The sequence below is a fragment of the Conger conger genome, chromosome 3, assembly GCF_963514075.1.
Source record: "Conger conger chromosome 3, fConCon1.1, whole genome shotgun sequence".
In the NCBI taxonomy this organism is placed as follows: Eukaryota; Metazoa; Chordata; class Actinopteri; order Anguilliformes; family Congridae; genus Conger; species Conger conger.
The window spans coordinates 39,231,732-39,247,646 of record NC_083762.1 but is presented as its reverse complement, the minus strand read 5'-3'; the positions used below and the strand labels follow the sequence as shown (position 1 = coordinate 39,247,646).

The window sequence follows — 15,915 nt, the reverse complement described above, 5'->3', positions numbered from 1 at the left end:
GAAGTATTTAATTTAATGTCCTCGTTTGAGGATGCATGCTCTCAGGAGGTTAATAGGCCCTTAAAATGCCTTTGATTTAAAGCCAGTAACATCATTCCCGACAAGGCAATGGGCACCTTGCAGCACTTAAATGCTACAAGTGGTTCCAAAACACTGGGTTCATGATGATGGATACAAACTCAACAAAGGAAGTTTCCAAATGGCAGAACCATGACAGTGAACAACAGGTAAACGCCAATGTAAAGTTATGTAATATTTTCTTGGGCCATCGCGTATGGCCAGTGCATCCATGGCATAGCAGGGTCTAGACAGTTCAATCACTGACAGAAGTGTGAAATGCTGACTCAGGAATCATTCCAGCAAATCCCATTAATGGCTGACTGGGTTCAGATCTAGTGACTGAAAAGGTAATGGCATATCAAACCAAGGTGACTACTCTGTGGAAAGGGGCAATACTCTCCACTCTGTGGGACAGAAATACTTTAACACGGGGTGAAATACTCACTCGAGAGTGAATATGAGTGAATGCACATCATGCCAGGAAAATGCAGCCCACACCATTATGGAATCATCCGATGAATAGCTGGAACACTGAAAACTGTACTAACCCCGTCCCATACAAGCCCCCTTTCTATCAGTGGTTCTCAACTTCGGCCTAGCCCCCACCCCCTCTCCTGGCTTTCATCACAGCTACAATTGCAATCCCTGAATTTTAACAAGCCGTTCATTTTTCTTAATTAGGTGGTTGTCAGGATTATAGGGATTATTCACCCTCTTAAAAGATTAACATGGTGGTTGAATGTGACACATGCCAGTTGTGTTTTAGGTAGCAACAGTACAAATGTGCATAATTTATTTTTAAATTTAAATGTATCTTAAAACTAACTCACTTTTCTCGGCTTAAACTTCCCAGGATAAAAGTTCACCCTAACTGTCTGGGCATGGTAATGAGAACTGTCAATTAACTATGATTGACAGACCGTGCCCTCACTTTCCACACATTGTTGTTTGTTACAATCTTCATCAATCTCCATGATACGCGCTCGTCCTGGGAGACAGAATTTTCAGAAGCTGGTTAACTTACTATAACTATTGATAGCTAAGGCTATCCATTTTAAGATATAATCACTATAATGTCCTTATGAAAGCAAACTAGCAAGCTAACGGAATTGATTACGTCACCTTATGAAAGCAAACTAGCCAGCTAGCTAACGTTAGCTAGCTAGCTAAATGAATATAACAAGAAATAGTCTAATAGTCCTTAATAGGTACTCTAATTTAAGTGAACCTGACGTCAAATAGTTGCATTGTCTTGCCTGTTGGCCAGCAGTGCAAACTGCATGGATAGGGGAGTGGTTATCTTCATGTGACACACTACGAGGAGAATATTCCCAACCGGTTGAAAATAGGACAATAAATTTAACATGCCTATTTCTCCAAAACTGGAACAAAAACCAGCAGACACAGGGGTCCCATGACCGAACTTGAGAACCACCAATCTAGATTGCCCATATTGTGTCAGCAACACATGCAAATGTGACTTCTCCATGTGACTTTACACACTTACCCAGCTGAAAGCCTACCACAGGACACAGGTAAGAGGTCGGTATCCGTGCCCCACTATCTCTCGTAACTGCATTACTACCAGGGGCCACAACTGGGGTGGGCAGGGTTTGGCCTTTTGCCCAATCAAACTGAGAATAGGCTAAACAATGCAAACAGTGGGTCAGGTCATTAATGTATGTTGAGTACAGTGATATCTTCAGTGATGACAGGGTACATTGTCTGCAGTTATTTTGGCTGTAGAAAGGCGGCTAGCAAACTCCTATAGCCCAATGATCAGGAAATTAAGTAAAGCATAAATAAGCATTGTATTCCTATCCTTTACCCTACTACTAGGCTGCAACTACTAACAATGTTAGTCACAGCCATGCCAAGCCATGCCTCTTTTATTGGATTTTTGGTCTGATGTGTTGTGGAGTCTTAGGCAAGTTCTAGGCCTAGCCAGTAGAGATGTTAAATTCACAACCAATTAGAATGGCCTGTCAGTTCTTTGGTTTGTTTCATTGTCTGCTTACTACAATGGTAAAATTTAAATGGATGCATGAAATGCACTCATTACATTAAAGGAAGCCCACCTGATATTTCAAAATGCCCACCCTGTCAAAGCATTCCAAAACCTCCCCTGGTCACTACCAATCCAAACCCACCTCACCCCAACACAACCTTTCTCTCTCTCTCTTTCACACACACACACACACACACACACACACACACACACACACACACACACACACACACACACACACACAGAATCTGTGCCACTACACATGTTAAACTCATGGACTCTCTGACACACACTACACCTCACCAGACAGCAGACACATATACCCACACTAAAAAAGTTTCCTTTTGGAGGTTTGAGCCCCCTCAAATTGGACCCTGGTAATTGTAATATCTCAAAAATGAAAGTATATTTATTAATTATACATAACAAATGATCCCTACATACAAATTCACAAAGATTCAGGTCTTTTCTTTACAATGTTATGGACCTGTAAATATCACATGTCATGCCATGACATGTTTTTCAATGCAACACCAAACCGACTTAAAATGTCTCTGCAGGGAAAATGAGTATGAAGCTTCAGTTAAAATTTTAATTTGAAATTGTGTATCTCATAATTGTCTACCAACACACAGAAAAAGAGAAAAATCCAAGTGCTGCTGTGGTGCAACCGCCTGCAGTTGGCATGGAATGGCCTGTACATTGCTGTAGACTGCTGCTGGTGATTATCTAGCAAGGGGTCTCTGCAACAGAAAAAGGCTCTCTTCTTTTGTTTGACAAAAGTATCATTTTGAGCACCATAGCCCTGGTATTAAAATTCTAATCTTACGTTCTATGGAAAGATAAGCTCACACATTGCAATGGGACACCAAATGTTATATAATTTTGTTCAACCAATTAGACATATGATGAGAATGTCTGCCACTGGTCTAGGGTTACAGTGGGGCCTATGGAATGTAATGACATCATTCATCAGCTATTATTTTTGTACTGGGAATGTAAAAGTCATAAAGAACAGTGAGGACACTACAATTTCAAATTATCATAACAAAAGTGCCTGGATATTCCGAGACAAGCCAGCTACAGTATACTATTTCAGTATAAGGCACAATGATATTTCCACATGCTTTCGATTCCAATTAGAAACAACTGCTTTATTTCAAGAAGTGAGTGGAATAGTGGAATATTCTGGAATGACGTGAACAGAGATGGACTTCAGAGACTTAAACCGCTATCAAATTCTGTACCTCCCCTCTAATTAAAGTCAAAATAAGCTTTGCTGTCAAGAGAATGTACAGTGGCTGCTTAAAGCTCATCGGCGCACTGATTCATTGCCCAGTGTCTGTGGAGCCAACTCTCCCTAACTATGGAAACCTGTCAGCTGACACCACACCACATAGTACAAAATGTCCCGAAAAATGTACAAATGGTTGTCGCGGTACCTTATAGGTGCATACAACTGTACCTAGCCAGCGTTCATATTTTTTTGCTTGGAAAATTTACCCAAAGAGAACCGTACTGTACTATCAAGGTACATTTTGGAAATATGATCCTGGAAGAACAAAAATGTACCTCCACTGTCACTTTATTTCTGAGAGTGCAGGCAACCGATCATGAGTCAAAGGAATGGGAAATTCCAACTCCTGAGCCAGTATTATAAATTTTACTGATTTCCTTCCTGATATGAAGCATGCAGATGCAGATCCTCCTCAAATGTGTTCTTCACATTTGGAACATGCAATGACTTGCATTCGGGAGTCTTAAGGCCCTTTTCATTCAACTGGTGTCGAAAGGACAACCATTTCTGTGGGCTGATGTAATTAAGATGGTTGTCTTACATAAATATGCACCAGTTGTCATACAACCCACATTCTGTCTGAACTTGATGTGTGAAGTTGAACTGGGTGGGCTTGTTTATGAGACTGGATGGCAAACCGTCTGGGAAAACAGACTACGGTTTCAAGTTCCTTTAGTGAGCCAACAGGGGGTAGTGTTCCTGTGGACCAAGGGAAAAAAGCCATTGCCTAAAGAAGTGTTTGTGAGACTACGGAAATGCTGTCCTTGCGATCACTGGAACATGGAGGTCCTGAGTCACTGTTATCATTAAATTAATCAAAATTCCATTTCAATTATCAAATATGTAGGGTTTGCATGGGGTCCTGAGCTTACCTTACCACATACTTAGATGGGATACAGATACAGGTAAAGGCATGAAAGGTGTTAAAAGAATCACCATGTATTTGAATCAATAATGGAAATATAGAAAACCACTACAATCCTCATTTAAAAAAAAAAAAAATATATATATATATACACATATATACATTGTTTCAATGAAGTTTATCCATCCATCGATCCATCCATTATCTGAACCCGCTTATCCTGATCAGGGTCGCAGGGGGGCTGGAGCCTATCCCAGCATACATTGGGCGAAAGGCAGGAATACACCCTGGACAGGTTGCTAGTCCATCGCAGGGCACACACACCATTCACTCACACACTCATACACTCATACCTACGGGCAATTTAGACTCTCCAATCAGCCTAACCTGCATGTCTTTGGACTGTGGGAGGAAACCGGAGTACCCGGAGGAAACCCACGCAGACACGGGGAGAACATGCAAACTCCGCACAGAGAGGCCCCGGCCGACGGGGATTCGAACCCAGGACCTCCTTGCTGTGAGGCAGCAGTGCTACCCACTGCACCATCCGTGCCGCCTTCAATGAAGTTTATAAGATACAAAATAAATGGTGCAGTTCTGTATACAGCTCACAACAGTAAAACTGTTCAGCATCGGAAATAGTAGGCCTATCCATCTGGCATGATGATATACTTTTTTCCCATAACTCTCCCAGATGGCCCGGCCAGATTCACACTGCTTTTCTGAACTCAGGAAATGAGTAAAAGGTCAAAGGTCAAAATGACATAAGACTTCCATTTCAGACTGCCTTTAGGGTAAATAATGCATATAAACAGCAGATGTCAAACCCCAACTCAAAATGCTTAAGCTTACACCAAAACAAATTTTTATGTGTAAGCTTAAGTGCTTCACCCATAGCATAATTGGATGCTGGAAGATGTAGCCTAGTGATGTTATCGAGCCCAAGATAAGTTTTTTTATTTTATTTAAAGAGTTCCTGTTTTTCCTAGGTCCCAACGACAGAATTAGTCACACCCCGTGTGACTAATTACATGCAGTTAACATCTCCCACAGTGTAAGATCAGCAAAACTTTCAGCTCTCAGACTTGCAATTATGTCATCATGTGGTAATTTCCATTAGACATATTGGGTTGTCTAGAAAACTGCCTAAACGTCTGGTTTCTTGGCTGCTAGAGAATGAAAGAAAATACTGCAATAGAGAGACATACAAACTTTATGGAACCAAATGGGTTTGATATTGTGACACATATGAGATAAAGCCATGGACTGACAGTGAAAGACATTTTATCTCATCCCCACCCAGCCATATTGCACCGTCATAACGTTCTCAGTTCAATAAATACACAAATGCGATGCTGTAGCCGTGAAGCATTGTAGGTCCCAATGTGGCCACGCAAGGATAACACGAAAACAATAAAAACGTTTCGTAAACTGAACGTTATCTCAACCTTATGTGACCAACATAAAACTGATTTCACCGCGGTTTAAATCTGCACAGCGACTTATTCTTGTATTTTGGAACTCATCTAAAAGCTTTCTCAAAGTTATCATTTTCCAGCTTGCCTCGAAACTTTGATTTGATGCTTTTCACTTGTTGAGGAAAAGCATCAAAGCATTTCAAACTGCGTCCGTGCTGAGTAGCCTAATATTTCCTTCGCTCTTTTGGAAACTGGAAATAAAATCTTCAGAATCCTGCTCCTATTGTTTACCTTAAGCAAGTGGTACAGTGACCAAACTTATGAAGCAAAAAAAAAAAAGAAATTCAGCAGCGATTTGCACAATAACAGTTTACACCCAAACATTCAAAACTAGACAGAAATATTTCAGTAAAATGGGTCTGTCTTGGAACTCTGAATCTCTGTGGGTATTCGTAAAGCTGTTGCGTCAGTGATTCTCCATGGAAAATTTGCAACATACCTGGCAGCAGGAGGTAGAGAACGCGGGGTACCTTGAGATCCATGGTCGTCCATTCCAGTCCCTAACTCTACAGATTTAACTATATCCTCGGGCTAAAAAAGCAAACAGACCAACGCATTAATCATGACTAATGCCCCAATACATTTTAATGATGCGAATTGGTGTTCAGTGTGTGGGGATGCATCTACAGCAACCTGACAGTCGCATTACACATTCCCCGAAAAAAATCAACTTGATTCTAAAGTAGCCCACAGCTCATGCTTGCGAAGCAGACTTTTCTGTAAATCCGACAACCAACGTCTCGGACAAAACTCCATGTGGCAATAAACCGTACCATACATTATATTATGTTACACAGTGTTATTAAAGTACTATGTTCTCCCAGAGCGAGTCGGTAACTTTACAATCCCACCCAAACATCTATTTAACCAATTTAAATACGTCCAATGCATGTTAATATGAACTTCCTCGCGAGTTGCACAGAATTCTGATGAAATTCCCACCTTTTCTCGCTCCTCATAACAGTCGATCTTCTGTTTCCACCCTGTCGTCGGGATTTACTCGGTCTGTTTTCATCAATTAGCAGACTGCATTTTCAAGTCATGACATGATGGGACGATTCAAAGCCAAAGCCCCTTTTCATTTCACACATACATATTAATTTTCAAAAAAACCTTATAGAGCTACGGCTCGAAGAGCCAACACTTTCACGGAGCAATGACACGCAAACTAAAGTATCCAGTTTATTAAAATTCGTATCACACTGTTCGCACACCAGTAGTCAAGTCCAGGCTCTGACCTGGACCAGTCTGACTGCTTGCACTTTTTCCCACGTAACACGTCGTTCGGAAAAGCCGGGTATGGAAGTTAGTTAGATTACATTTATCCCAGGAACACAACAGTGTGTGTAATGTTTTGATGCATTCATATTACATATCGGTTATTCATCAGTCATATTAATCGATGCGGTGGTTTTAAAATATCTTATTAAAGCGCAACCACTTACATGACTTGTTTATTCCCTTTGACACAAATGCATCTGTTTGAACGTCCCATGAGGGGAAAAACTGAACAATGTCAAATACTGTACCCTCTTTGTATTTCCGTAGTTGGCAATTAATTTAGGAAAATGTTTACAGCGCCGTCGCGTGGCAGAAATGTTTGCCAGAATTTGCACATTATTTCACAGTGCTGCTCATTGTTACATTCTTTTCGCATGCATGTATTCCGATTAAAAATGTTGCCTGTACATCTCACATCTAGCATGCCTTTGTGTGTTAACCATTATTATGTAAATGTATGTGCATACATACTACACTTTGTGTATCGGTATTTTTAGTTGGCTAGGTAAGCAGTGTTTGGATAGTTAACTTTGGTCACTTTTGCTCTGTTTGTTTGTTTCTTTGTTCTCAAAAAAAAAAAAAAAGGCCTTCGTCCTTATCTTTGTTGTACAGGTGGCAGTTGAAATTGTACTTCCCTCTAGGGTCTTTCAGCGAACTTATCCCTGGTTATGGGTATGCACTTTGTTGTACGTCGCTCTGGATAAGAGCGTCTGCCAAATGCCAATAATGTAATGTAATGTAATGTAATGTATGTAAAACGGCTCTGAAAAAGTATGTTAACGGTCTCCTAAACCAATAAAAAGGCATAGAAGATATTGTAAAACAGGGCTGAAGACATGATATGATTTATGGCAGGAGTGACAACAAAAACAGAGGGCATTTTCTACATTCATCATTTAATCATTTTAAAAAGTGTTTCAACAGAAAAGGATAAAAACAAAATGATCAAAACATGACGACCGATGAAGCTACAACATAAAAGGTGAAATAAAAATTAAAAAATTAGGTAAAAAGAGAAGCATCTAGGGACATAGTCTGGGATGGCTCCAGATTGGTGGAGGGGGTTGTGTGGATCACAGAGACGTTGGAGGATGAGCAGTAGAACATCTCTGCCCCGTGGGTGCAGTCTTGGGGGTACAGGGTGGTCATGGTCACGCCCACGATCATCACGAACACGCCTGACAGGAGGATGATGCAGGACGCCAGGTTGTCCCCCTCGAACCAGCGTCCGGCCGACAGCCTGAGGTGGCATGCGGACGGGATGATGAAGATCAGGGGCGTAGCAGTGACGGCGCCCTGAAACAGACAGAGGTTGGGTCACCTGGATTCTCACAGAGCATCGACCAAGCTCTGACAGTCACAGACGCACCGTTTCAGACTGTACCTTAGTCCTCTCTCCCCATTTACCTCCCAATATCCCTTCTTTTCCCCCCCCAAAAACATTTACTACGACTATTGTTTTTGTTTATGACAGTTCTACATGCGTGTTTTGCAATGTATGGATTTGATGCTTTTCACTTGTTGAGGAAAAGCATCAAAGCATTTTAGTCATTAAGTGCCTGCTAAATGACTGAAATGTACATGTAAAAATAATATAATATACAGTTACTATGGTATGTATCTATGCAGAGATTTGACTTAGGCCAGTAAGAATGGTGCTGATTACGATTTCTAGCTGGGGCATGTTTGTGATCACACAAGCTATTTTTAACTGGTAATGTGTTCAGAAAGTCTTCCAACTCACATTTAATTCCAGCACAGTGCCGAGACAGTCGTAGGTAAGGGAGATTGCCGTGGCCACGGCTATTATCACCACAGTTACAGCAAAGTGGGTGGCGCTGCTGAGTGTTCCATTGAAAAATACATTTGACGTCACCTGAAAGTTAGAATAGAAACATATGACACGCCTGTGTCAGACAGAAGGGTCTCAGCCTCAAACGAGCCGCTCACAAACCCCTTTTCTGTGAGCTGAGAACTAGAAGGTTCTATCTGTGTTCTGAGTAGTTTTGAGATATTGAGCTTCAAAGATTCCAAAGTGAATGGGCTCAAAGCAGAAACAACTTTAAAAAAATGTTCACACTTTTAGACAGTATTTTTTGTATAAAACTTCTTACTTGTATTTAGTGCACTATAAACAACATATGTATGACACTAACTCATTTTTGTTAAAAATGTGAGTTAGAACCTTATTATGCTCAGCTCACGATCTACGCTTTCTGTGAGTCGATCTGTCGCTCTATTTGGTTGCTTTCATTTTAGGTTTCTCTTCATTCAATCAGCCATCGGCAGACACACTCGCACACGTCAGCATGGTCAATGGCATCTGCACAGCTGTTTGGGCCCTTGAGCAAGATCTGCACAGCTGTTGGGCCATTAACCCCGCATTGCTCCGGGGGGGTATTGTCCCCTGGTTAGTCTAATCAACTTTAAGTTGCTTTGGATAAAAGTGTCAACTACATAACAAATTATTATTATGACCTTTGCGGCCATGGCTTCAGTCATGGGCCAAGCTCGTCAATCACCTGAGAACCCAGCAGTGGAGGCAAGCGGGACCACCGAAGAAGAACTTGCAAAAAACTAAAACTATGTTATGTACAGCAGTCACACTCCTAATCCTGGTAATCTACAGCAGCAGCCTGTTTTACATAGAGACTGAAATGGCACAAATGACAGATTTATGAAAGTAGGGTATAATCATTAGGGTGGGTTATATAGCCTATTTTCACCTTCTACAAAAGTGCCCTTGAACTCAAATCTCACCTCCCGTGTCACAAAGCATTCCAGTGGAAAAGTGGTGATTATGCTGATCCCATAGCAGAAGCGCCCAAATGTAGCCAGGTCGTCGTTCCTGCAGTAGTTTTCAAATATATCTCCTGAAACACAAAAGATCATCTGATCAAGTAACACAGTACACTGCAACTACTCTGATAAATTATGCTTCAAAACCCATGTGCATATCACCATATATACTTATTATTAAATTACTATATTTGAATATTCAGAGGCACTCCAAATATGCTTTCAATACATGGCAATATATTGCCATTTCTGCTTAATTATGGTTGGTCTAGTTGGTCATACATGTACGTATATGCGAAGAAAGCTGAAGTAATCAGTGCATTTAGTATTACACCAATATTTATATAACATTCTCAGTACAAACTACAATATTGTACATTTCAAGTAACAGTTTCTAATTTCAGAAATAAGTCTTGTGACATTTATATTACTGGTATGTGTAGTTAAATTATTAAAATATCATTGTCACGAAAATGCCTATATGTTGGCTCTCCATGTATGGGGAAAAAAATGTACCCCATCAGGCTATGGCCTCAGCCAGATGTTCTGGGACTGTAATATGGATAGCACCGGCTGCATTTACCTTGCGTATACCCTGTGAAGGTGGTATAGCCCGCAGCAGCAAACAGCAGACACACCAGCACCGCAGAGCTGACCGATATGTGCGTGACGCGTGCCCAGTTCCTGAGGGTGGGGTCCTGCAGCGAGCCGAAGATGATGAAGCTGTTGTGGTGACAGATGAAGGCTGCGAGACACAAAAAGAGGAATTCCCCTCGCATGCCATAACCAGCGCGGGCCCTTTCTGTGACCCCTCAGCTACGCTCCCCGACCGGCCCTCAGAAAGGCGCTCGCAGCTGGGGCCTGCTGCTGCGCCAGATAACGTCGTCAGAAGAGCTGATGCCAAGGCTTTGCAGTGCAATACGCTGATGTGTGCCAATTAGCAGAACTCACCAAAAGACATGACACCAATAGCCTGAATCGCATTCCAGTGGGCGAAGGACCAGGCATTCTCTGTAGGAGGTCTGGGGGGCACAAAGGGGTCACGGACAAGTTAACAAGGAACGCCCGTTTTTTCGTGATCGTCGGAGAGTTAACCGTGCGTCTCAGTGATTCCTCAAGGATTTCTTTCAAACTTTGAGCATCTTGGCTCTCCAAAACAATGATGAAATCTTAACTGATTAGTCATAGATACTACACTGCCAGACATTACAGTTATTTATCTGATGCTTTTATCCAAAGCGATTTATAGTTGATTATAAGCAAGGGTCAATCCACCCTGGAGTAATGTGGGGTTAAGGGCCCAAAAGCTGCACTGATCTTATTGTGGCTACACTGGTGCTTGAACCACCAACCGTCCAGGTGCCAGTCAAGCACCTTAACCACAACGTTATAGTCTTCCCAAATTATTTGGCTAGTTTATGAAATATGCACAATGCAGTTACCTCACAAAACCAATGCATGAATGAATGAATGAGTGAATTAAATAAACAAGTATACAGAGACAGAATGACACATGCTTCATGTTGAAGTGACACAGGGTGAAGGCAGACAATACATACATCTGTGATCCAAGTGTGGCTGCTCTAACGATGACCGTGACGAGAATGACAAGGGTGAACACCATGGACAGCAGGGATACCTGCCAGCACACAGGCCCATTTCAATGTCACATAAAACATGCACAATTACACTGCTGAAACAAATTCATATTCAGCCTATTACCTTTCCCAGCTTGGATATGTCCCGATATAGAGACAGAGGAAGAGTGAAAACAATGGTGGTCACTAGGATGACAAAGTGTCGCTCTGCAAGTATGTGGTCTGGACCAACTACAAACAAAATGGTGAAGAACAACATTACAGATTTCAGTACCTATTGGAATAACAAAACATATTGCCATGCTCTTCATACCATTAGACCCCCTAGCACTAATTTAAATGTACCCACAAGCTTGCCTTCATTTATGTACTGTTAAGTTCCCAACTCCAAACTCACTTAAATGGCCTAGTTCAATTTGTATGCACTGCTGAATTTTGCTGAATAGGCCCCTATGGTGATTAAATGGAGTCTGGTCCTTAGAGCTTAAACCTTGGTCCCTGCCTTTCACTCACATGTTCAAAAGCACAGCATGTACCTCTATATTCCAGTAGAGGGGGTTGTCTGACATCTGCATACAATTGCACACTATACAGAATGCATTCATTTAATTCCAGTGAATATATGTGCCACCCACAATTTATGACATTGTTAAAGAGCCACATACCTCCAGGTATTCTTTGAAAGACTTTGGTAAGTGTGTCACCTGTAATTATGTTGTAGCTGACCATAGCTGAGGGAAAAAGAATATGGAGATGTATTAAGGACTCAGTATCTGCAAGCCTCTGTTATGCAAGCCACAAGTCAAATTTATCTCCAGACACTTTAACATGATTACAGACATAACAACCTTTTAGAGGTGACATTGGTTATTTAAATCTGGTGGCCTTACAGAATAATGAGTTACTGGCACAATTACCTGACCCATTTCAAATCAATCGCTTTTAAATGCTTCAATCGCTTCCTTAATGCTCATATTATGTTAAGATGTTATGACTGCTTTTATGTGTACGGTCAAATTGACCCCAGGAGTTATTATTGTATTAGAAAAATGTTGAAACTTTGTATGTCGGCTTCTTCTTATGATCCATAAATATGAAAAACCTGTGAGAAACATCCTGAGGTAAGTGAAAGTTTGACACCTGTACGGGAAAGTGCCAACCAGAATCATCCACAAAGAAATCAGATTAAAGAAATACCAAAAGAAAAATGTATATACAGCTACACAGGTTAAAGCTAACCCCACACAACACCTTTGTATGCAAAGTTAGTAGAACGTTTATTTCACATCTACTGTTCAATATTTCACTGTTCAATTCCTCCAAATTAGAAAATTAGAAACATCATACAATATCAAGATTAAAAAAAGGTTCACTGGTTTTTAATAGACTGAATGGATATAATATAATATATCATATGAAGGTTAAACACACCTGACTAATCAGGAACACCTGTAAAGCCTTTTGCCTCAAATGTTACGGTGTCCTGAAATGGGGGCACTACGTTTAAAAAGTGCTATAATTCTACATGCTGAAACCGAAATGTATTAAATATTGAATAAATGCTGAAAACCTTTTAACCACATGTGTATAGTTTGATTACAAATCTAGAATTGTGGAGTACGGAGTCAAATCAAGAAAGAAAAAATATTTTTCCCAAGACTTATGGAGTTCACTGTACATATTATCAGATTATCACAGTAAACACTGTAGAAATACATTTTAAGTTAAATTAAATTCCTCAAAACAAAGTACAAACATATATAGCTATGTAGCAGCAAGTTGTGGTTAGCTGGTAGACTGAAGAGTGAAAAGAAGAGAAGACTGCACGCATTCCAGATGACATGTGACCTAGTGTGAACCTTCCTGACATTGAAGTGATGAGACAGGCCCATAATTGTAACTGGGCTTTCAAAATTTAGGAGAAAAAAGTGAACAAAAAACAACTTTGTCCTGCATGTGCCTTTAATAGATTACAGGGATCTCTTTGTTATAACATTGTGCGCTTATTTTGTTTGTTTTTGTTTTCATGTTTACTATTCCAGTTGCCACTGGTATCATCTGCATTTGATTCAAGACCACGGGATGCATTCGATGCTTGACCAGTGCTCCAAAGCCTAGCTCTCTGGCTAGCCTTGCCACCAAATCTTTGTCATCCTGTGTTCACTTAATTGGAAATGTAGAAAAAATCAAGATGTTGGTAAAATATGCATGGGTAATCTATCATTTTAAAAAGATTTCATAGCAAGTCAGTCATTTGGTAAATCCAGAGAATGTCTGGATCTGTTTTATCTTAAAAAACAAACAAACATGGTAATAAACTTTAACCGAGCCACATACTTCATAATTGGAGTATTATATGTCAAAAGGTGTATTAGCCTGGGTAATACAAATAATTGTAATAGTTCTAAATAAAGAATTAAATGAAATAAATAAAATACACTGGTCTCAGCATGCATTTCAGCTAGATGAAAAACCATCAACTAAAGCTCAACCTTTGAAGTACAGAGCCTCAGTTTTAGTACTCACTCTGGATGGCACCAGTGTTGCCCTCTTCATTTATTAGGAGTTTTAGTGAGGTACTGGATGACAAACTGTCACTCTCACAGAACATCACAGCAGTGTGCCGTCTGCACATTAGCTCTCTGCAGCTCATCCTGACTGCTGCTGCTCATCTGAACTACAACCTCATCTGTGTCACTTTTCTTCTTATCTTCCCATGGCTTCCATCAAAATATAACTTGGTGTTAGTCTCTCAGGCAGCTAAAAGGACCACTCGTTTAAAGTGGTCTTTCTAAAACGAGCATTTTAAAACGAGCACTTCATAAAGAGTGCACAGGGTCTTTAAGTAGCCCCTGAAAGTTTGTTCATCCCGTCATAGCCTGTCATAGTAAACTGGGGTGCAGGTTCTTGTCAGGGATCCAACTGCATATTGTGATAGTCCCTATATCAAATGTATGAGTCTGGGCATTAGTATTGTGCATTTCAACAGCTGAAACAAGTTAACTGACATTGGTTTAACATGCACTTACCGATAAAGGGGTATACAAACTGCAGTACAGAAAGAATGAAGTATCCAGGAAGGCCAAAAGTGCTTTGTACTAATGCTTGATAGCTCCTGGTACCTGAGAGTTGTCCTCCTTTAATAAGAAGAATGATTGAGTAGTCTAAAATAAAGAGTCACATTAAAGAGCGCGTTATAACATGGTTCATACAATAGGTTTCTGTGGTTTGTTCAACAGTTTATAAGAGTAACTGTGTTCAAGTCTGATATGAATGTGAAACATATGGCATCACTGATATTACCATACCTACATCTTGCTGACATACCTGTAATAAAGGCAACTATGATCATCAGCAGCATCCCAAGAGGAAAGCCTGCTTGGTTCATTGAGTAAGGGAGACCTGTAAGGAAATATTTAGCCATTTTAATGATAATATTTTCAGTGGTATATTAACTGTATTCATCCATTAAAAGATATTTTGAAATTTTACCATTATAGTAGAAAGGACAAGCCAATGTTTAAATAGACTATTTAAATAGGCTGTCATGTGCGCCTTGGTATTCACGAAACAAAATCCTAAAATTAGCCTACTGTTACAAGAAACAATAGGCTATAGCCGATAATACCTTAAGAACTCATACACCAGTTTATATTTAACTTGAAGGTTTAAGTGAAACCTGTCGTGTTTGAGGGTCAGAATCATACTTATTCTTCAGATAGTCATTTTAATCAATGCATGGTTCACGTACCAAATCACATGATCACCGTGTGATTTTTCCAATGCGCACTATACCACAAGGAATACTGGTAGTAAAACATTATGGTCGTTGATATTTGATAAAACAATCGAATCACAGGCTGTTGTGAATGCTTACCTATTATACCAGATCCGATTATGGAATTGATTAAATTAAAGGAGGCTGTCGGCATGGAACTTGTCCCACCTTCATTGGGTTCATTTTGCGGGGAAATCAAAGACTTCCTTTCACTAGGCTCGGTCTAAAAATAAATGGCATAGATAAATATTCGATATGGTCCAAAACGAACTAAGTATTCAATATTACGAAGATATTAAGGCCAACGTGGAAAAAAAAACAACGACTGAAGGTCGCCTACCTGAAGCATAATGCTTTGCGCGTGCTGATCCACGCCGCGTTTTAGATCCATTTCTGTGTCCCTCCAAGAAAAACCGCTGTCCGTTGCAGAACTTTTCCCTTCTTAGCATCTCCTCCACCTTTAATTTGAATCAATAGGGGCAGCAGAGTTTCGTTTGACAGGGATTATAGCCCGCCCAAGGAGTCCCCTGCCTGCCAATGTTTCACCAAAGTATTCGATGATGACGGAGGCGTCAACGGAGTAAAATAAGTAGCCTATTTGTCCGCTAATTATGCTAATAACATAAAATAAAATAAAGGAGGTTTCCGTTTGACAAGGTGCTAATCCGGTACCGTCATACAGGCTCCATTCATACTGAACTTTCCCCTACTTTCTCCCAGTTTTAGATTTTACCCTTTAAAACAAAATGTT

General features: G+C 40.4%; 2 protein-coding genes across 2 annotated transcripts in view; both read right to left on the bottom strand.

Annotated features, from left to right (window-relative positions):
• Window positions 1-6,764, bottom strand: part of cobll1b (cordon-bleu WH2 repeat protein-like 1b) — a 58,985-nt gene extending 52,221 nt beyond the window's left edge. Inside the window, exons 1-2 of the mRNA XM_061236591.1 lie at window positions 6,651-6,764; window positions 6,148-6,239 (exon numbers count right to left, since the gene is read on the bottom strand). Of these exons, the coding sequence (XP_061092575.1) occupies window positions 6,148-6,200 (53 nt within the window). The 5' untranslated portion in view covers window positions 6,201-6,239; window positions 6,651-6,764. The remainder of the gene's footprint in view (window positions 1-6,147; window positions 6,240-6,650) is intronic.
• Window positions 6,765-7,958: 1,194 nt separating this feature from the next.
• On the bottom strand, window positions 7,959-15,643 carry slc38a11 (solute carrier family 38 member 11). Its single transcript, XM_061236674.1, has 12 exons — window positions 15,505-15,643; window positions 15,264-15,387; window positions 14,714-14,788; window positions 14,416-14,550; window positions 12,052-12,117; window positions 11,511-11,617; window positions 11,348-11,427; window positions 10,740-10,810; window positions 10,372-10,533; window positions 9,750-9,862; window positions 8,734-8,865; window positions 7,959-8,285 (listed from the first exon to the last, which is right to left on the bottom strand). Exons 1-12 carry the CDS (start codon window positions 15,553-15,555, stop codon window positions 7,992-7,994), a joined length of 1,410 nt encoding a protein of 469 aa, XP_061092658.1. The 5' UTR covers window positions 15,556-15,643; the 3' UTR covers window positions 7,959-7,991.
• Between the last annotated feature and the right edge of the window lie 272 nt (window positions 15,644-15,915).